We start from the raw sequence: 22,332 nt of genomic DNA on the forward strand, positions 1-22,332 counted from the left end.
GGCCGTACGGTTTTCCTTCCCCTTCATCATCGATCCTGCCCCTTTTCCCTGCTTTGGTTCTTCCACTGCTGCTGGAGTGTCTTCATCTTTAATTGTGACTTCCGCCTCCTCGACTAACGGTTTGACTAATCACAGATGATAAAATCAAAGACATTCTTTGGTACTTCAGAAAAGCATCGTAATCGAGATCTTCCAGGGATTTTATTGCTTTAGGGTTATAGCCTTAACATAATCGCCCAAAGTTGCCCGAGATTCCCGGCTGAGAAAATCATTTAGATTCCGCAACTTTTGTGCTTCCATGGGCTGTAATTGTTTCTCAGAGCGTTGAAAAGGGCCGATTGAAACCATGCGAGGTGTGTAAGCTTCAGGTTTTACTTTGCGCACGGGCGTGTGAACTCGGAAGATGCTGCATTGGGAGGCAAGGTAAGCCCCTCTTTAAGGTCTTTCTGGATGGATTCCATCAATAAACTAACTGCATCTCTATTTGCTTTCCAACTATTATTATATCCTTCATGATTTTGTCTTCTCCTACAGTATCATCACTAGCTGAAGTGATAAGCTCTAGATCTGCAGAGTTGTTGTGTCCCCTGCCGCTGTAAGTAACATGAGCCATTGTCAGTCAAATTTGCTTCATAATTTCAGTCAGTTATGTTATCTTTTTCTTTCATGTTCATCTATTCTGGATTCTTTGGATAAAATCTTGATTTTAGGATTCATTTTCCCCAAATGGTTTAGGGATTGATTTTCAGTTTCAAACCCTAAAGGATTCATTAGGAAGATGAGGGCAATTTGGTCATCTTATTTTTTAATTTTAATGGATTTTAATTAGAAGGGCATTTTAGTCATTAAATTTCCTAAAACTAACCTCTAACATTCCATTCTAACGGATTGGACCAAAATGCTACAATGTTTTATAAATAAGAAAGAATTTATAATTAGAAAAGTTATAAAGGGCATTTAGACAAATGAACATTTTCAGAAGGACATTTGTTAAAAACCTTTTTTTTTTTTTTTTTTTTTTTTCCATCTATTAATTAGTGGCCTCTAAAGCACCATTTGACAACGTTCTACGGGAGTAATCCATAATTGATCCATGGAATAATAGGTAAAAATTTCTTTAAATATATGAATAGTTCTGTACCCATTTTTATAAAAAGAATTTGATTATTAATAAATAATTTTATGGTCGAAATAGCCACATCATTTGTTCACGTGGTAAAAAAAAATATGGATGTGGAGGAATGAGTTCCTATCATAGGCGAGGAACAATTTTACCAAGGGTTCCTGCAATGGGAATGTAATAACCATATGATGTGTGCGGCACAACCCAATGGCTAGATGCCCCCTGGGTACTCTCTGCGCACTGGGCTCCCTAGGGAGGAGCTCAAGTTGACAAGGTGCTATAGAGATGATGGATAAAATTTTCCTGCAAATTGGCTAGCTGGAATATTCCTACTACCCGATTGTGGTCCATTCCCAACCCACTATGTGTGTTGAGATTGTGGTGCGCCTGTGTTGAACAATTGATGAAAAAAAAAAAAAAAAAACATTAGTCAGCTCCATTTATTGTCTCACCACATGGTGAGCCCCATCACAATCTTAACACACGTGGTGTGCTGGGATTGGACCACAACTAGGTAGATAGGAAATTTTTTATCCCTATAGAGTTACTAATCTTAGATCTCCGGATATTTTTAATTTTATAAATCACACATACTACATCCCAATCCCAAAAGGTTAACAAACTTTTAGGACCTTGGAATGACGAATATACACAACACATACCATGCGCACACACCTGATGTGGGATTAAACCAGATCTCCCAAGTTGAATGGCCTAGATTTGCCATTTCAGCACTCTCCTTGAAAAAATATCATTAATTTATGCTTGCCAAAAAAAAATATCTTCAAAACTTTCACTGCAAAATATAATAATTGAAGACTTTTTATTCTCTCTAGTGCGGTGAATGCATTTTTAGAGTGTATCGGACGGTGCACCGCACTACAAACTTGGATTTTTATTCTCCCAAGTGTCCAATGTACTTTAAAGATGCACTGGATAGTGCACCGCACTTGAGAGGATGAAAATCTACTTATAAATATCAACCAATTTAAAGTGCTTGTAAAAGAAACAACTACAAATTCTTTAATGAGAACAACACAATCAAGTACATAAAAGTGAAACTACAAAATCTTCAATGTTCTTATCTGAACTTCCCCCTTCATCTACAGCCTCTTTGGCGAGCACCTTCCATCTAAAAGCATTTCTCTTAATCTGTTCTCCTCTATCTCCCTGATCCATAACTTCCTTCACACATTTCTCTATCTCTTCCCTCCTAACAATCCCCTTTTCATCCAATTTAACTCTTACTCCTACTTCCCATACATCCACCACAAACTTTGCATTCATGGGTTGATCTGTCCATTGTGGCATCGCGATCATTGGCACCCCCAAACTCACAGCCTCGATTGTCGAATTCCATCCACAGTGAGTCATGAAACATCCTACTGCTTTGTGAGCCAACACCTCCAATTGGGAACACCATGCTACTACCAACCCTTTCTCTGAGTACTTATCCTCAGCAACCAAACTCTTAGGGAGCTTGTTTTCCTCAGATTTCCTCACTACCCACAAGAAATAATGATTGCTATTCCTCAAACCCAATGCTAGTTCCTCCATCTGCTCCTCTCCAAGTTCACACATGCTCCCAAAGGATACATAGGTAACAGATCCAGCTTCTCTCATATTTAACCAATCCATGCAGGTCTCCTTGCTTGACTCAAAAAGACTCAGACCATAATCTTTGTCATCTTCTACCTGTTTGTCCAGATAAATTGATGGCACAGTTGGTCCAATTGTCTTGATTGGATATATCTTTGACATCCATTTCAGTACCTATTGTAACCAAAAAGTGGTTAATGATATCAAAAAAGCAATTAATATTTGAGTAACTATTTGATGGGTTACCATCATAATTAAAAATGAACATGTGAAAACAAAATTTGCACAGCCATGGTTAGTTTATAATTATTTCTTACATGTTTGGAAAAAAATGAAGGAAATTAAGAGAGTAATATGGAAGAAATGATGTTGTGATAAATCATGATTTCATATATATAGCATTTTGCTTTGAGAACTTTAGTCCCACATTGCTTGAGGATTGGTAAGGGAGTCTTAGAGGAAAGACTCCCTTCACCCATGTTTCGATGAACAAAATTTTGCTGCTACACCTGTAGCAGGAATGTTCCTGCTATAAGGTTGGCAGCCAAGGAAATGGGATCTTAAAAGAGTATTTTAGAAAATACTATACCCTAGGAGGGTATTTATGAACCCAAAGGGGAAGTGAATTATTCCATTTCCTTGGCTATTTCGATGGTTTGGGTTTTATTTTTACATGGGCTTGCTGAGCTGGGCCAGGCTGATTTGGAATCTTTCCGATCCTTTTGGATTTCATAAGGTTAAAAATCCTTGGGGCATGCCACTTCAAAGGGTTGTCATGAAAGGGCACCCCTATAAATAGAAGGGTAGCACATAACTAACACTCATTTGCATAAAAAATTTCGGATTCTAGCTCTCTTTGCTCTTTTTCTCTATCTCAATTCTTCTATTAAAATGAAATCCTCCTTTTTGTTTTGGTTTTTGTTTTTGAAAATAAACATAACCCCAAAAGTTTCCTATGGGGCCTAGTCAGCGAGCAAACATGGACTAGAGGGCCAATAGGAGCTGTTTTATTTTGGAAGACTAATTCACACTACCCCGATTTCACTAGGGGAGCTAAGGTCATAAGGAGAGTGACCGGTGGCATGACTCAGCCCCACTGTTTCTCTCCTTACCTTATTCTGATTTTGTGATTGTAGTGGAGGACATGATATATACAACACTGAACGACGATCAGTGTTCCATCAACATTGATTAATAGTGTTAGTCATCAACAAAGATGACTCTTTTGGGCAGCGTTTGATATGCATTCTTGGAATGCAGTCTTAAGTCAATTCGGATTTTTGGATGATAACAATAATTGTTTTTATCGCCCGAGAGTGCAAAATCGATCTACAGCCACTCTTCACTTGGTGGTCTTTTTTAACAGTTGAATGGTTGTTGGAAAGAAGACTTTCTAGTTATATTAGCATAACCATCTCAATTTGGTGGCTTGAGGCTTTTTGAGAAGTTCATCAACATTCCTATCAGAGCAAGGAGGTTTAAGTATTCTAAGCAAATGAACTAATAATAAACAAACTGTGTATTAAGAGGGATAGCAAGACCTACATACCTCATCTTCCAACTTGTCAAACGTGTTAAGGAGAAGACAATCTGCTTTCTCAACATTTTTGAACTGGTTCAAAACAGCATCTAGGAAAGTTGGATATGAACCCCAGTTATAGATGAAGGATGAGAGATCATGGATTTCTAGTATTGGCAATCCAGGTAGGGAGACAGTGGGTCCTTCTACAGGAATACTCAAGAACCCTTTCTTCGCATTGTAGTAGATGGCATCATTGGCACAAGACTGAGTGAAGAAGGAAGCTGTGACCAACCCATATCGCTTGGCTACTTCTAGTGCCCAAGGTATATGAGAGTCATAGATGAGACCCTTGAAAGGGTAACTAGAGCTTTCTTGTTTCTTGATTAGTTCGGCTAAGCTTTGTGAACCAACGACCTCAAAATGCTCAAAATAAGCATCTGGGCTTTCAGCTTCCTTAATGCCACCTTCATCAAAGCCATCAGATATACCTTCAACTCTAACATTATTGCTGACTTCATTGTGTGCAGACTTGATGGTGGAGAGGGTCAAAGCTAAGGTAACTTTGAGTCTCTTGGAGGCTAAACGCTTACAGAATTGCAGCAATGGGTTTATGTGGCCTTGAGCTGGAATTGGGAAAGCTAAAACATGGGTTTCATCCCCTGCACCCTCTTCCTTCATTTTCTCCATCTACCTCTCTCTCTCTCTCTCTATTAGAGCACAAGTCAAGATAATGTGAAGAAATTGAGTGGTAGCTAAATAGTCCTGACAGGACAAGGGATGTGCTAACTTGGCTTTCAAGAAAAAGAAAGACAGTTCTTTTGGGAATTCAATTTAATGTAGTCAAAATGGGGTTGCCCCTAATAAGAATCACAAACTGTTTAAAACATATCTTTGAACAAGTCTTTTGGAAGGAATTGAGTTTCTTTGATGGGTAATTGGGTATATGCATCTATCTATGTTTTTGGCTGCTTTAGTGAATTTGACGTCACTGCCTACGTTTTCAATTGGAATCACTCACAAGTGTTTGACTATGAACTCACATTTCCTCCATGGTCAAATAATTTAATAAACAATTCATCGTTGCTCAGTTAGGTGGGATTTTTTTTTGTGTGGATGGTGAGAATGAGATATAGGTTTTCCATGGGGACAAAGTTAAGGCATGCGTTTTGACGAAATTTGGGGGTTGAGGTAGTCTTTCTTTCTCCCCAAGTCAATGAATCAAATAAACAATTCATCTTTGCTTCTCTGTAAACTCTCCAGTCTGGTCTACTACATGTCATTTAGGTTAGGTTTGGTTGACAAGAAATGGATAAAAAAGAAAAGAAATATTTTAATTATTTTTTTTTTTTTTAATTTGAGGAGAGAGATAGACACATGGATCCGGATCTTCCACGGCCTAGCTGTCCGGGCAGCCTGAGCGGTGCAGACATAAGGCGGTGCGCAATGACCGCCTTACCCCCACTTGGGCAAAGCACTCGGGCAGGGGTAAGGCAGACATTGCACAATGCCTTGTGTATGCACTGCTCAGGCCGTTACAGACAGTCAGATCGTAAAATATCTGAATTGTAGACAGATACATTAATCATTTGGAGTGGCATGGTCAATTCGTTAGAGGATGCAAATTGAACAATACTTGTAAGGGGTGTGTGACCTCAAAATCTTTTGAGATCACATTTTTCAACCTTACGAATGGATTTCTGTGAAGGTTTGTGCTACTCTGTAACATTGCATTCCATTAATTTTACAACAATTCTCATCTCTCCCTCTTGCATTCCAAGATATATCCTTTACAAGTCTTACCTGATCAGGTCATCCATCCCACCAAGATGCACTAGGGCCATATGTGTCTTAAATTAGGGAAAAAATTTTGCTGCTACACTTGTACCAAGAATGTTGTAGGCTGACAGCCAAGGAAATTTTGTGCATGAATTAGAGCTATTAAATATAGGTACACAGAGAGTTTGGTCTCACTGGGTTACTATTTTGTATTAAAGAAGATTCACAAACTATTATTTTAGTCAGACGTATGGCCCATCATGCCATGAGAAAGCACTGTAATTTTGTATTATATAGGCTATGTAGATATTTCTTATATTTTTAATTAAAATTTTTTTTTAATTAAAAAAAAAATGAGTAGAGGGACCACGAGGTTCATGATAGGACGAAGCATGATCAATAGATTTGCTTTGATATCATGTTAGATTTCCTTTTCAAAAAATTGGTCTATTAAATTGAGGGATTTACTAAATGGGCGAGAGACTCTATTTGATCGTATGGTCTCTACACAAGTGTCTGGGCCAATGGGTGAGTATGTTTGGGTATCATCTACTCAAGGGTAGACGGGTCATCTCACAGTGCCCTGTGAGAGGGCATAGAGAACACCACCAAGTGGAGATCTTTTTTCCTAACTAAGCATATGTTTAGACTAAACGGAGATCTCATTCACAGGCGATGTGACATCCAACGGTCTTGACAATCTACTAGAACTTCAGAGCACATAAGTCGTAACTACCAGTCATGGTTTTTATTTGCCATTGTTGAACGACTCCGTTAGAAAACATCAATTGGATCACAAAAGAAGCTGGATTGAATTTTGAAAGTGTTTTTTCTGTTGTAATGGATTCCTAGTTTACTCAAACTTGGGGAAAAAAAAATGGACCTACAAAGTTAAACTAGGAGTTAAAGGTTTGCAGCTTCTTCTGCTTTTTTTTTTAGACTAAATAACCAGTTAACCACCAATATAGAGAGGTAGAACAGTGGGATTGACTCATGGATTGATATCAGTATCGGATCGGCTTGATTGTATTGATATCGGTGAAGGCCAATACTGATACCTGGCCTAGACGATATTGGACTAGGTATTGGTATAGGATCAAGGGTAAAATCATCAAAAAAAAACTTGATTTTTAATGAAAAATAGGGGTAAAATTGATCGATTCAGGCTGATACCGGCCAATCCAAATCAGTATCAGCAGAAATTGATACTGATATCTCAACCCCTGGATTGACTACGGGCATATAAGTTGTGATATAGATCATTGAACTCTTAAGTTTGGGTAAGATGATGCTAACAGCTTCATTTGGAGTCTTATTTTTAAAGACAAAAGTATATTACTCCCATCTAGGGAGGGGGATCGCTACTACGCTGCGAGGTTCTTATACCAGCATGGGAGCCAATGTGAACACGCAAGCGCATCCAATAGGGGTGAGAGTTTTCATTTCATGAAGAGTAGGGGTGGCCATTTGCAATCATTTTTCCCTTCTTGTGTTTGGGTGTAGGCACCACCCAGCATGACAACCTTCTTTTTTTTCCCATATATTAATTAATGGCCTCTTAAGCCCTATTTGACAACGTTCTGCAGAAGTAATCCATAATTGATCCATGGAATAATAGGTAAAAATTCCTTTGAATATATGAATATTTCTGTACCATTTTTTATAAAAAGAATTTGATTATTGATAAATAATTTTATGATCAAAATAGTCACATCATTTGTCCATGTGGTAAAAAAAATATGGATGTAGAGGAATGAGTTCCTATCATAGATGAGGAACAATTTTACCAAGGGTTCCTACAATGGGAATGTAGTAATTACTTTACCTGATGTGTGTGGCACAACCTAACTGCTAGATGTTCCCTGGACACTCCCTAGGCACTGGGCTCCCTGAGGAGGAGCTCAAGTCGACAAGGTGCTATAAAGATGGTGGGTAAAATTTTTCTGCAAATTGGCTAGCCGGAATATTTCTACTATCCGATTGTGGTCCATTCCTAACCCATTATGTTTGTTGAGATTGTGGGGCGGCCATGTTGAACAATTGAAAAAAAAATAAAAACATTAGTCAGCTCCATTTATTGTTTCACCCCATGGTGAAACCCATCACAATCCCATCACAATCTTACCATCACAATCTTAATACACTTGATGCGGTGGGATTGGACCACAACTAGGTAGATAGGAAATTTTTTATTCCTAGAGTTACTAATCTTAGATCTCTGGAGATTTTTTTCAGAAAAATTACACTGTGACTTTTTCAGTTTTATGTTAAATACAGAGTGATCCCCTGTGTTTTTAAATTATACAACCACACCCCTTGAATTTTGGTTTGTTGTTACCGTCCGCCCCATTCCGTTAAAAGATATTATGTTGTTGATTAAGTTTGTCTTCAAATGATTAATATACCCCTTCCAATGTGTGAGCTTACCATTTTGTCCGGCCATCCCTAACTTCACATCTCCCTTCCTTTGCTCCTCAGAAAGAGGGTTTAGGGTTTTTCAGAGCATAATCTCCCTTAGTTATGGCGGCTATGAAGTACTTCTTCAGTGGTTGTTTCATCTCTCTGGTTCTTCTCCTCTTCCATTTGGATTGCTTCATGTCCCCAAGTACCGATCGTACTTTAAAGAAGAAGTGAAAGCTTTCTCCTCTCTCTCGCCCTCTACTCCATCTCGTCTTTCAGAAGACGCAGCTTGCCATGCCCAATCTGCGGCGAAGTCTTTCAGAAGATGCAGCTTCTAGCACAGCTCTAATCGATGGTAAGAAACCTAGAGGGCATAAATGGATAAACCGTTGAAATCTCCTAGAGGGAAGACTGTGGTGGCTGTGTCAGGAGCCGATATGTCCTCGATGGCATTGATGAACGCCAAAGATTTCGACGATTCTTGTCTCCCGAGGAGCTATGCTCCAAGATCTCGCTTATTGGAGAGAAATTCCTGCAACTTCAAGAAGATCGATCTGCCCAACCTGCAATCTGTTGAAGACCAAAGTTTGAGGAAAATCTGAGTTTGCAGCTACAGTTTCATAATAAAAAAACAGGAATCTATATTCTGTGCTTCAAGAAATCCATTGAATTGTATAAAACTTTATTTGTTCGTGGAAGTTGAATGGGTTCAGACATTGCAGCATAAAAATATATCAATAATTAACAATAATAGATATCTGTTAAATATTTTATCCTGCCTCCCTCCTCCAACCGAAATATCCCTAAACTGAGCCCTAGATCAAGATTTCTCATATCTCAGTACTGAATCATTAGATCGATTTGAAATTTTAAGAGCTTTATCCCCGCTGTTAGAGCTTCACTTGATTGCAATATTGGGGCTATTTTTTTTTTTTGGTAGAAAGAAATTTTTTGGGGCTATTTGCTCACTTTTAAATCAGTTCTTCATTTTTTATCTGAAACTCTAAGTGGCCCCAATCGATAGGTCCAATTTGGGTACTGTTTTTCCCACTGTAATTATTTTCTGAATCTGAAATTGGGAATTACTGTTGAGGGTTCAGAAGTGTGATGGTTTGATCGTAAAGAGTGGGACGAAGGTTGTAGTGGTGGTGGGGCGGTGGTTGAAGAAGAAGAGAAAAAAAGAGGAAGAAATAGTGATCGGTCTCACTTTTTTATGTTAGAAAAATAAAAAATTAGATTAGGATTATTTTAATGGAAGGGCAAAATTACCATTTGAATAGGTATTTGATTTATGATCTTAGAAGAGGGTAAAGTTGGCATCTTATATTGTATTATTTAACAGTTTTTGGTTAAAGATATTAGAAGAGGGCAAAGTTTGCATTTTCTATTGTATTATTTAACATCGTCCATTCAGGGGGTGCGGTTGTATAATTTAGAAACACAGGGGGTTGTTTTGTATTTAATACAAACCTTAGGGGGTGGCAATGCAATTTTTTTTCTTTTTTTTATAAATCACACAAACCACAACCCAATTTCAAAAGGTTAACCAACTTTTAGGACTTTAGAATAACGAATATATACAACACATATCACACGCACACACCCGATGTGGGACTAAACCAGATCTCCCAAGTTGAATGGCCTAGATTTGCCATTTCAGTACTATCCTTGAAACAATATCATTACTTTATGCTTGCCAAAAAAAAATCTTCAAAACTTTCACTGCATCATATAATAATTACTTTTTATTCTCTCAAGTGCGGTGAATACATCTTTAAAGTGCATTGGACGATGCACTGCACTACAGACTTTGATTTTTATTCTCTTAATTGTCCAATGCACTGGGCAGTGCGCCGCACTTGAGAGAATGAAAATCCACTAATAAATATCAACCAATTTAAAGTGCTTGTAAAAGAAACAACTACAAATTTTTTAATGAGAACAATACAATCAAGTACATAAAAGTGAAACTACAAATTCTTCAATGTTCTTATCCGAACTCCCCCCCTTCGTCTAAAGCTTCTTTGGCCAACATCTTCCATCTAAAAGCATTTCTCTTAATCATTTCTCCTTTATCTCCCTGGTCCATTACTTCCTTCACACATTTCTGTATCTCTTCCCTCCTGACAATCCCCTTCTCATCCAATTTAACTCTTACTCCTACTTCCCATACGTCCACCACAAACTTTGCAATCATGGTTTGATCTGTCCATTGTGGCATTGCGATCATCGGCACCCCCAAGCTCATAGCCTTGATTGTCGAGTTCCATCCACAGTGAGTCATGAAACATCCTACTGCTTTGTGAGCCAACACCTCCAATTGGGAACACCATGCTACTACCAACCCTTTCTCTGAGTGCTTATCCTCATCAACCAAACTTTGAGGGAGCTTGTTTTCCTCAGATTTCCTCACTACCCACAAGAAATAGTGATTGCTATTCCTCAAACCCAATGCTAGTTCCTCCATTTGCTCCTCTCAAGTTTAGAAATGCTCCCAAAGGATACATCGATAACAGATCCAACTTCTCTCATATTTAACCAATCCATGCAGGTCTCCTTGCTTGACTCAAAAAGACTCAGACCATAATCTTTGTCATCTTCTACCTGTTTGTCCAGATAAATTGATGGCACAGTTGGTCCAATTGTCTTCATTGGATATATCTTTAACATCCATTTCAGTACCTATTGTAACCAAAAAGTGGTTAAATGTGAAAACAAAATTTTTACAGCCATGGTTAGTTTTAATTATTTCTTACATGCTTGGAAAAAAATGGAGGAAATTAAGAGAGTAATATGGAAGAGAAGATGTTGTGATAAATCATGATCTCTTTCATATATATAGCATTTTGCTTTGAGAACTTTAGTCCCACATTGCTTGAGGATTGGTAAGGGAGTCATAGAGGAAAGACTCCTTTCAACCATGTTTCGATGGTCTGGATTGTGTTTTTTTACAGGCGCATACTAAATTGGGCCAGGCTGATTTGGAATCTTTCCTTTCGGATTTCATAAGTTTAAAAATCCTCACAGTTGAAGTGCATCCTTCAAAGGGGCATACCACTTCAAAGGGTTGTCATAAAAGGGCACTTCTATAAATAGAAGGGTGGCACATAGCACCCATTTGCATCAAAAATTTTGGATTCTCTCTCTCTGCTACTTCTCTCTATCTCAATTCTTCTCTTGAAACAAAATTCTCCTGTTTGTTTTGGTTTTCGTTTATGAAAGTAAGCATAAACCCAAAAGTATCCTACGGGGCCTAGTCAGCAAGTGTACGTGGACTAGAGGGCCAATAGGGGCTGTTTTATTTTGGAAGACTAATTCACACCACCCCGATTGCACCAGTGAGGGAGAGCTAAGGTCATAAGGCGAGTGACCGGTGACATGACTCAGCCCCACTGTTTCTCTCCTAAACTTGTTCTGATTTTGTAATTGTAGTGGAGGATGTGATATATACAACACTGAATGACGTGTAGTGTTCCATCAACATTGATTTATAGTGTTAGTCATCAACAAAGACGACTCTTTTGGGCAGTGTTTGATATGCATTTCAAGTTAATTCACATTTTTGGATGATAAAAATAGTTGTTTTCATCGTTCGAGAATGCCAAATCGACCTAGAATGCATACCAGACGCAGTCTTGAATTTCATTTCTATAATTTTGAAATATTAACAGTTTTTTCTTTGAATAATTAAAACCCAACCTACAGCCACTCTTCACTTGGTGGTCTTTTTTAACAGTTGAATGGTTGTTGGAAAGAAGACTTTTCTAGTCATATATATTAGCATAACCATCTCAATTTGGTGGCTTGAGGCTTTTTGAGAAGTTCATCAATATTCCTACCAGAGCAAGGAGGTTTAAGTATTCTAAGCAAATGAACTAATATTAAACAAACTGTGTATTAAGAGGTATAGAAAGACCTACATACCTCATCTTCCAACTTGTCAAATGTGTTAAGGAGAAGAAAATTTGTTTTCTCAATATTTAGGAACTGATTCAAACAAATATCTAGGAAAGTTGGATATGAACCCCAGTTATAGATGAAGGATGGTAGATCATGGATTCCTAGTATTGGCAATCCAGGTAGGGAACAGTGGGTCCTTCTACAGGAATATTACTCAACAACCCTTTCTTCACATTGTAGTAGATGGCATCATTGGCACATGACTGAGTGAAGAAGGTAGCTGTGACCAAGCCAAACCGCTTGGCTACTTCTAGTGCCCAAGGTATAGCAGGGTCATAGATGAGACACTTGAAAGGGTAACCAGAGCTTTCTTGTTTCTCAATTAGCTCGGCTAAGCTTTGTGAACCCACGACCTCGAAACGGTCAAGATAAGCATCTGGGCTTTCAGCTTCCTTAATGCCACCTTCATCAAAGCCATCAGATATACCTTCTACTCTAACATTATTGCTGACTTCATTGTGTGCAGACTTGATGGTGAAGAGGGTCATGGCTAAGGAAACTTCGAGTCCCTTTGAGGCTAAACGCTTACAGAATTGCAGCATTGGGTTTATGTGGCCTTGAGCTGGAAATGGGAAACCTAAAACATGGGTTTCATCCCCCTGCACCATCTTCCTTCATTTTCTCCATCTACCTCTCTCTCTCTCTCTCTCTCTCTCTGTTAGAGCACAAGTGAAGATAATGTGAAGAAATTGAGTGGTAGCTAAATAGTCTTGACAGGACAAGAGATGTGCTAACTTGGCTTTCAAGAAAAAGGGAGTTGTTTTGGAATTCAATTTAATGTAGTCAAAATGGTGTTGCCCCCAATAAGAACCACAAACTGAGTCTTTTGGAAGGAATTGAGTTTCTTTGATGGGTATATGCATCTATCAATGAATCAAATAAACAATTCATCTTTGCTTCTCTGTAAACTCTCCAGTCTGGTCTACTACATGTCATTTAGGTTAGGCTTGGTTGACAGGAAATGGATAAAAAAGAAAAGAAAAAAATTCATTTATTTTTTTTTTGAATTTGAGGAGAGAGATAGACACATGGATCCGGATCTTCTACAGCCTAGCTGTCCGGGCAGCCTGAGCGATGCAAACATAAGGCGGTGCGCAATGACCGCCTTACCCCCACTCAAGCAAGGCGCTCGGTTAGGGGTAAGGCAGGCATTGCACAACGCCTTGTGTCTACGCCGCTCAGGCCGCTACGGGCAGTCAGATCGTAGAAGATCTGATTTGTAGACACATACATTCATCATTTGGAGTGGCATGGTCAATTCGTTAGAGGATGCAAATTGAACAATACTCGTAAGGGGTGTGTGACCTCAATATCTTTTGAGATCACATTTTTCAACTTTGCGAATGGATTTCTGTGAAAGGTTTGTGCTGCTCTGTAACATTGCATTCCATCAGTTTTACAACAATTCTCATCTCTCCCTGTTGTCATTGTTCTTTCCTCTAACTTTTCGATTCCCCTTTTACAATCAATCTTACAAGGACTGAGTTTTTCTCCACCCATGGTGAATGGGATCCCATTCAGCGAGGGGAGGGAGAGACCAGGAATGGGTATTGGGAGGGTATTTTGGAACATACAAAAATCCTAGAAGGGGTTTGTGAACTCTAGGATAGGGATGCAAATGGATCGGATTCGGATCGGATAGTGCTATATCCACATCCGTATCTGATTAGCTTTTGGACGGATTTGGATAGTGTTAAACGGATATGGACACGGATTCGGATCGGATATTTTATCCGTTTACGTGTAAATATTGCTTTTGGGATAGCTATAGCTTATCCGTATCCGCATCCGTTTAGCTTTCGGACGGCTTTGGATAGTGCTAAACAGATACGGACATGGATACGGAAACGGATTTCTTCTATTCATTTACACCCCTACTCTAGGATGGTGGGTGAACCGTCCACTATAGGTGGAGGAAAACTTTGTCCTATCTTACAATGTTTTAACATTCTCAATTAACAATTTTAGGTTATAGACAGTTTTCCTGGAAACAAATGGGGAACGATTTCTCTCTTATGCTTTAAATTACTCGTTCCAATGAAAATTTTCATTTTATGGGGGGTGGACTGGTTAATTTGCTCTTCCCGTGTCGCGATAACACTCAGACCCAATTGGCAGCCTTCTTTTTCCCATTCGTTAATTAATGGCCTTAGGGTCGATTTGACAACGTTTTGCAAGAGTAATCCATACTTGATCCATAGAATTATAGGTATAAATTTCTTTGAATATATTAATTTTTTTCTATATCACAATTTATAAAAACAATTTCATTATTGAAAAAGAATCAAATGGTCGAAATAGACACATCATTTGTCCATGTGGTTAAAAATTGGCAAATGCTCTCCCAAAGTATATGGAAATTGATAACTACATAGACTACAACTATTATGGCAGGTGCCAATTGGTCGAGTTGAACTAGTTTCAGGCTAAGTAATAGGTCAAATCGAAACCAAAATGTTAAGCCAAGAAGTCGGTTCCAATTCGATTTAGATTAGTTTTTTATTGAGTTGAACTAATGGGCTCTTGTCAGACTTTATCGGGCTGCTACTTATTCGGTTTCGGTTTTACATATATATACATTAAAAAATATTGGGAAATAATAATTATTTTATTTTTTAAAAACTTTATCCATTTTGATCTAGGTTTTATATCGGTTTCAATCAGGCTAGTTTCGGTTTTACTATTTCATAAAAACCACAATTCAAACCAAAAAAGCTCGGTTCAATTCAGTCTGAACCGGTCAGTTTTGATTTGTCCGATTGGTTCGACCCGAATTGTCACCCCTGTATTATGGTGTACGTACTTGTCAATGCATGGGTGGATCCAGCGCATAGTTATTCATTTCGTTGACAAATTACACATTTTTAGCCTTGTAAAAAAGGGTTAAAATTAATGTGAAATTCTATTTTGAGCCTTGTAAAAAGGTATCATAGTCTTTTTTGTTGTCCTTAATCTTTGACATCAATCGTACACAAAGTACTAGAGACAAGGATAGTGAAAATTTGCTTTTCTAAGAAAATAAAAAAAAAAATTTCTAAGGCCAAATGTTCTCTGTGTTGGTTGCGCCCAGACACATGGGGTGGGCGAAATGACCACACTGCCCCCTGAATGACAGGCCCATGTATCTAGGAGGAGGCTGCACTGCAGCACAGAGAACATCAATCAAAATTCTAAATTGAAGTGTTTCGGTAATTATAGGGTCAAGTGTAGGAGATTGAAAAAAAAGCTCTTATGCAAAAGGTATCTATAGAAGTTATTTTATAGATAAAACTAATGGTTTTAGTGCATGGTATCTAGGGATGTAAATAGATCGGATTCGGATCGGATATGAATCGGATGTAATCGGAGCCAGATATTCCCTGGCCGAATACAAATACCTCTAAATGGATTCGGATGTAGATCGGATTTGGATTTTCGACCATCCATTTGCATCTCTACCTTGTGTAAGTCGGACCTTTCTCCCCCTAGTGGATACAATTCACTCTCAATCCATATCTCTTAGATCATGATTCTCTTTTCATCATATTCTAGAACCTATTGAATCTTCAAAAACCCTCAAAATCATTATTTACTTAATTTTTTATTATTATGTATTCGGATTTTTTTAGATAGATTTTAATCAAAGGATTCGGATTATTTTTCAGATATCTCTAAACGAATACGGATGTGGATTCAGATTTCGGTTATCCATTTACATCCCTAATGGTATTGGTCATTTTCAAAGCTGATACAATATCGTTACGGTATCAGCATGGATGGTACAATACAAGTATACCCTTGAATTTTCTTAAAAAATGGGGGTTTTTTTTTTACTATTATTTTAACCCTTGTCCGTACTGTTCCACCGATATGATATTGATCACCTTCAAAACTTTTCAGTAGTGATTCGATTACGATACCTTAAACCATGGATAAAATCCATTGAATGGCTGCCAAGTATGTTAGAGAGCGAGTCATAAGGGTCATGCCGACAAGGTGCTAAAGAGTAGATAATTTTTTAGGAGAATTACATGATTAGCTACTTTTGGGTTTTCATTTACATAACTGTCCACCCTATGTTTGAGTTAACAAAAATAGACAAAAATAAGTTTAGTTTTACAAAACTAGACAAAACAGTGACTCTCCTTCCTTCCTCAGCAGTTCCCCTCTGAAAAAATCTCTTTGTTTTTTTCCTTTGTTACTTGGGGTAGCAAAGAATGGCGGTGGCTAGGACAAGGGTAGGGTTGTAGGAAACGGAGGATGCCTGGGCGAGAAGGCAATGACAGGGGTAAAAATGTCTAAAAAAGTAAGTGTGGGAGGGAGAGACATTATTTTGTCTAGTTTTGTAAACTTTAACTTGTTTTTATCTATTTTTGTTAACTCAAACATAGGGTGGACAGTTTTGTAAATGAAAACCCAAAAGTAGCTAATCATGTAATTTTCCCTAATTTTTTTTTACAAGTTGACTATTAGGAATTTTCCTACTGCGTATGTTTGATTGTGGTCCAATTCCAACCCAACACGTGCGTTGGGATTGTGGTGGGCTGGGATTGGACAACAACTGGGTAGGCAGAATTTTTTTTTTATCCCTGTAGAGTTAGTTAGTAATCTTAAACCTCCCTCTAATTGATCCAAATTAGGGTTGGGATTGGTCCAAATTATCCATTTCAACACTCTCCTTTAAAGAATATTATTATTTTAAGTTTGCCAAAAAAAAAATTCTACAAAACTTTCACAACAAAATGTCATAAATTTCAACCATATTAAAGTGCTTGTAAAAGAAACAACTACAAATTCTTTAATGAGAACAACACAATCAAGCACATAAAAGTGAAACTACAAATTCTTCAATGTTCTTATCTGAACTCCCCCCTTCATCTACAGCTTCTTTGGCCAGCATCTTCCACCTAAAAGCATTTCTCTTAATCATTTCTCCTCTATCTCCCTGATCCATAACTTCCTTTACACATTTCTCTATCTCTTCCCTCCTAACAATCCCCTTCTCATCCAATTTAACTCTTACTCCTACTTCCCATACATCCACCACAAACTTTGCATTCATGGTTTGATCTGTCCATTGTGGCATCGCGATCATCGGCACCCCCAAACTCACAGCCTCGGTTGTCGAGTTCCATCCACAGTGAGTCATGAAACATCCTACTGCTTTGTGAGCCAACACCTCCAATTGAGAACACCATGCTACTACCAACCCTTTCTCGAAGTACTTATCCTCATCAACCAAACTCTTAGGGAGCTTGTTTTCCTCAGATTTCCTCACTACCCATAAGAAATAATGATTGCTATTCCTCAAACCAAATGCTAGTTCCTCCATCTGCTCCTCTCCAAGTTCAGAAACGCTCCCAAAGGATACATAAATAACAGATCCAGCTTCTCTCATATTTAACCAATCCATGCAGGTCTCCATGCTTGACTCAAAAAGACTCAGACCATAATCTTTGTCATCTTCTACCCGTTTGTCCAGATAAATTGATGGCACAGTTGGTCCAATTGTCTTGATTGCATATATCTTTGACATCCATTTCAGTACCTATTGTAACCAATAAGTGGTTAATGATATCAAAAAAGCAATTAATATTTGAGTAACTGTTTGATGGGTTACCATCATAATTAAAAATGAACATGTGAAAACAAAATTTGTACAGCCATGGTTAGTTTATAATTATTTCTTACATGCTTGGAAAAAAATGAAGGAAATTAAGAGAGTAATATGGAAGAGATGATGTTGTGATAAATCATGATCTCTTTCATATATATATATATATATATATATATATAGCATTTTGCTATGAGAACTTTAGTCTCACATTGCTTGAGGATTGGTAAGGGAGTCTTAGAGGAAAGACTCTCTTCACCCATGTTTCGATGGTCTGAGTTTTATTTTTACATGAGCATGCTGAGCTGGGCCAGCCTGATTTGGAATCTTTCCGATCCTTTTGGATTTCATAAGGTTAAAAATCCTTGGGACATACCACTTCAAAGGGTTGCCATGAAAGGGCACCCCTATAAATAGAAGGGTAGCACATAACTAACACTCATTTGCATCAAAATTTTCAGATTCTAGCTCTCTCTTAGCTCCTTTTCTCTATCTCAATTCTTCTCTTAAAATGAAATCCTCCTTTTTGTTTTGGTTTTTGTTTTTGAAAATAAACATAACCCCAAAAGTATCCTACGGGGCCTAGTCAACGAGCACACATGGACTAGAAGGCCAATAGGAGCTATTTTATTTTGGAAGACTAATTCACACTACCCCGCTGTCATCAGTAAGGGGGAGCTAAGGTCATAAGGAGAGTGACCGGTGGCATGACTCAGCTCCACTGTTTCTCTCCTTACCTTATTTTGATTTTGTGATTGTAGTGGAGGACATGATATATACAACACTGAATGACTTTCAGTGTTCCATCAACATTGATTAATAGTGTTAGTCATCAACAAAGATGACTCTTTTGGGCAGCGTTTGATATGCATTCTTGGAATGCAGTCTAAGTCAATTCGCATTTTCGGATGATAAAAATAGTTGTTTTTATCGTCCGAGAATACAAAATCGACCAACAGCCACTCTTCACTTGTTGGTCTTTTTTAACAGTTGAATGGTTGTTGGAAAGAAGACTTTTCTAGTTATATTAGCATAACCATCTCAATTTGGTGGCTTGAGGCTTTTTGAGAAGTTCATCAACATTCCTACCAGAGCAAGGAGGTTTAAGTATTCTAAGCAAATGAACTAATATTAAACAAACTGTGTATAAGAGGGATAGAAAGACCTACATACCTCATCTTCCAACTTGTCAAATGTGTTAAGGAGGAGACAATCTGCTTTCTCAACATTTTTGAACTGATTCAAACAAACATCTAGAAAATGTGGATATGAACCCCAGTTATAGATGAAGGATGGTAGATCATGGATTCCTAGTATTGGCAATCCAGGTAGGGAGACAGTGGGTCCTTCTACAGGAATACTCAACAACCCTTTCTTCACATTGTAGTAGATGGCATCATTGGCACAAGACTGAGTGAAGAAGGTAGCTGTGACCAAGCCAAATCGCTTGGCTACTTCTAGTGCCCAAGGTAAAACAGAGTCATAGATGAGACACCTGAAAGGGGAATCACAGCTTTCTTGTTTCTCGATTAGTTCAGCTAAGCTTTGTGAACCTACGACCTCGAAACGCTCAAGATAAGCACCTGGGCTTTCAGCTTCCTTAATGCCACCTTCATCAAAGCCATCAGATATAGCTTCAACTCTAACATTATTGCTGACTTTATTGTGTGCAGACTTGATGGTGAAGAGGGTCATGGCTATGGTAACTTTGAGTCCCTTTGAGGCTAAACGCTTACAGAATTGCAGCATTGGGTTTATGTGGCCTTGAGCTGGAAATGGGAAAAGTAAAACATGGGTTTCATCCCCTGCACCCTCTTCCTTCATTTTCTCCATCTACCTCTCTCTCTCTGTTAGAGCCCCAGTGAAGATAATGTGAAGAAATTGAGTGGTAGCTAAATAGTTTTGACAGGACAAGAGATGTGCTAACTTGGCTTTCAAGAAAAAGAAAGTTCTTTTGGAATTCAATTTAATGTAGTCAAAATGGTGTTGCCCCTAATAAGAACCACAAACTGTTTAACACATATTTTTGAACAAGTCTTTTGGAAGGAATTGAGTTTCTTTGATGGGTATATGCATGTATCCATGTTTTTTGCTGCTTTAGTGAATTTGACGTCACTGCCTACGTTTTCAATTGGAATCATTCACAAGTGTTTGACTATGACCTCACAGTTGATAGATTTATTGTTTGGACCATTTGTAGATGGCTTGATATATAGTGTAAGAGCTTGCAAAAGAAAACAATAAAGAGGACAAACAGGACAAATGGCAGTAGTCGAAAAGTCTGGAAAGGTAGGCTTATGTGCCCCCACATTGAGCTCTCCTCCAGCCCAGCCAAAACAGGGGTGTTTGGGTCATTTCATCGGGAGGCCCACCCTATGAAATGACCAAACCCCTCTGTTTTGGCTGGGCTAGATCCTCCAGCTCCCGCCATGGCTGGAGGAAAACTAGGTCCCACATTGAGGGATAAAATTTTGAGGAGAAGAATCCTCTCCAGCACGTCAGCCCCTCCAGTGCGCATCCAATGGTTGGAGGCATTCTAGGGGACCTGACTCCTATGCATCCGGGCAGTCGGGCTACATGTGCAGCGCTAGACTCAAGGCAGCGTGCTTTGACCACCTTACCCCTGCCCAAGCCCCTTGCCCGAGCAGGGGTAAGGCGGTCAAAGCGCAGCACCTTGAGTCTGGCACTGCACATGCAACCCAGCTGCCCGGATGCACAGGATCTTTTTCGCATTCTAGGTACGTGTCCAGATGCTCTCAGCTGTCAGATATGCACTGTAGAGGATCTGAGTAACAGCGTGCGTGGCAGTTCCTCAGTGAGCCACACATACAACTAATAAATTAATATTGGTTTAACCGGAACCTGACTCCTTTACCCTTGTCGTTTATATTTTTTTTATCCCAATTTTACCTTTTCATTTGGGGGAAAATCGGGAAACACACAAACCATTAAATTCCTTCTATCTCCCTCACATTCTTCTCATACTTTTTCTTCTTTGCAGCGTCCCTTCCCTCCCTTGCAATCTATATTGTTATTGGTATGATCTCAGTTTTAATCTAGAAAGTACCGTTGATTCTTCAGCAGGCTGTTTTGCATTCGACACGCGTGAAAACGGACAAAAAGTGCATACGTCCCCCCCTGAAGAGCTCGTTGAGATCTTCGATTTGACATATTATTTGCCCTATGTTGGTTTGTTCCACAGACCAAACCGTGTGCACTTCTAGGAGCAATTTTATACTTTTGTGGGTTAGAGTTTTCTCTATATTGTAACGCGTGAAAATGCTACATGTAGTGGTTATTATTTTGAGAGATTGTGAGAGGTTTTGTAATTCTCTTCATTGAAATAGTGGATCTAGACTATCACTTGACTATAGATATAGACTACCTTATTGGGGATGAACTTCTTAAATAATTGTCTTGTGTGTGTGCTCTCTTCCGGTTTTTTTTTTTTTTTTTTATTATTATTTTTTATTTTATTTATTTATATATATATATTCAAATCGCCATTCTGCAGCAGTATTGTTACGTAACATATATATTACCTCAAAGGCGAGTTTATGATTCAAGTTTCCAATTCTAATAGATTTTTGGGGGTCTTCTTTGTTCCTCCATGGTCAAATAAGTCAATAAACAATTAATCGTTGCTCAGTTAGTGGGGATTTTTATTTTTTTTATTTTTTTTATTTTTGGTGTGGATGGTGAGAATGAGATATAGGTTTTCCTTGAGGACAAAGTTAAGGAATGTGTTTTGACGAAATTTGGGGTTTGTGATCGTCTCTCTTTCTTCCCAAGTTTTTTAATTTTTTGGGTTTTTGTCAAATGCCTTCTTGAAAATGTCCAATTGTTCAAATGCCCTTTTACAATTTTTCTAATTACAAATGTCTCCCTAATTTCAAAACATTGTAGCACTTTGGTCCAATCCATTAATTTGGGTCGTTAAATGTTAGTTTTAGAAAATCTAATAACCTAAATGCCCCTTTGATAAAAATCCATCAAAATTAAAAACTAAAATTATCAAATTACCTTCATCTTCCCCAAATGTCTAGGGTTTGAAACTGAAAAATTTTCCCTAAGACTTTGCAATGAGGGGCAGTGTCAATCATGAAACCTATGTTCTGGGCGAACCATTCGATGTTGCCTTCATTTCCTGTGTAAACGAAAATAGGGGCATTGTTCTTGGCACCACCCCAGTAGTTGTGGTTGATGAGATACCTTTGTTGAATGGTCTGGTAGCCTTGGGGCTAGAAATTGAAGTCATCTAGCGTCTGTGTGAAATACTTGGATTCATAAACAACCTTTCCTGTAGTGGAAGAGATCAATTCAGGCCTTGCAATAGATGAATTTGTACAAAAATAGAAG

At 38.3% G+C, this 22,332-nt stretch overlaps 2 protein-coding genes and 1 pseudogene across 2 annotated transcripts; all 3 read right to left on the reverse strand.

Annotated features, from left to right (window-relative positions):
• Positions 1-2,099: 2,099 nt before the first annotated feature.
• LOC122644007 (mogroside IE synthase-like) lies at positions 2,100-4,956 on the reverse strand. Its single transcript, XM_043837600.1, has 2 exons — positions 4,272-4,956; positions 2,100-2,896 (listed from the first exon to the last, which is right to left on the reverse strand). The coding sequence occupies exons 1-2, from the start codon at positions 4,929-4,931 to the stop codon at positions 2,165-2,167; spliced, it is 1,392 nt and encodes a 463-aa protein (XP_043693535.1). The 5' UTR covers positions 4,932-4,956; the 3' UTR covers positions 2,100-2,164.
• A 5,414-nt stretch (positions 4,957-10,370) lies between these two features.
• On the reverse strand, positions 10,371-13,052 carry LOC122643714 (annotated as a pseudogene).
• A 4,042-nt stretch (positions 13,053-17,094) lies between these two features.
• LOC122644011 (mogroside IE synthase-like) lies at positions 17,095-19,819 on the reverse strand. The gene is made up of 2 exons (XM_043837603.1): positions 19,147-19,819; positions 17,095-17,907 (listed from the first exon to the last, which is right to left on the reverse strand). The coding sequence occupies exons 1-2, from the start codon at positions 19,804-19,806 to the stop codon at positions 17,176-17,178; spliced, it is 1,392 nt and encodes a 463-aa protein (XP_043693538.1). The 5' UTR covers positions 19,807-19,819; the 3' UTR covers positions 17,095-17,175.
• Between the last annotated feature and the right edge of the window lie 2,513 nt (positions 19,820-22,332).

The sequence above is a fragment of the Telopea speciosissima genome, chromosome 10 (assembly GCF_018873765.1).
Source record: "Telopea speciosissima isolate NSW1024214 ecotype Mountain lineage chromosome 10, Tspe_v1, whole genome shotgun sequence".
Classification (NCBI taxonomy): domain Eukaryota; kingdom Viridiplantae; phylum Streptophyta; class Magnoliopsida; order Proteales; family Proteaceae; genus Telopea; species Telopea speciosissima.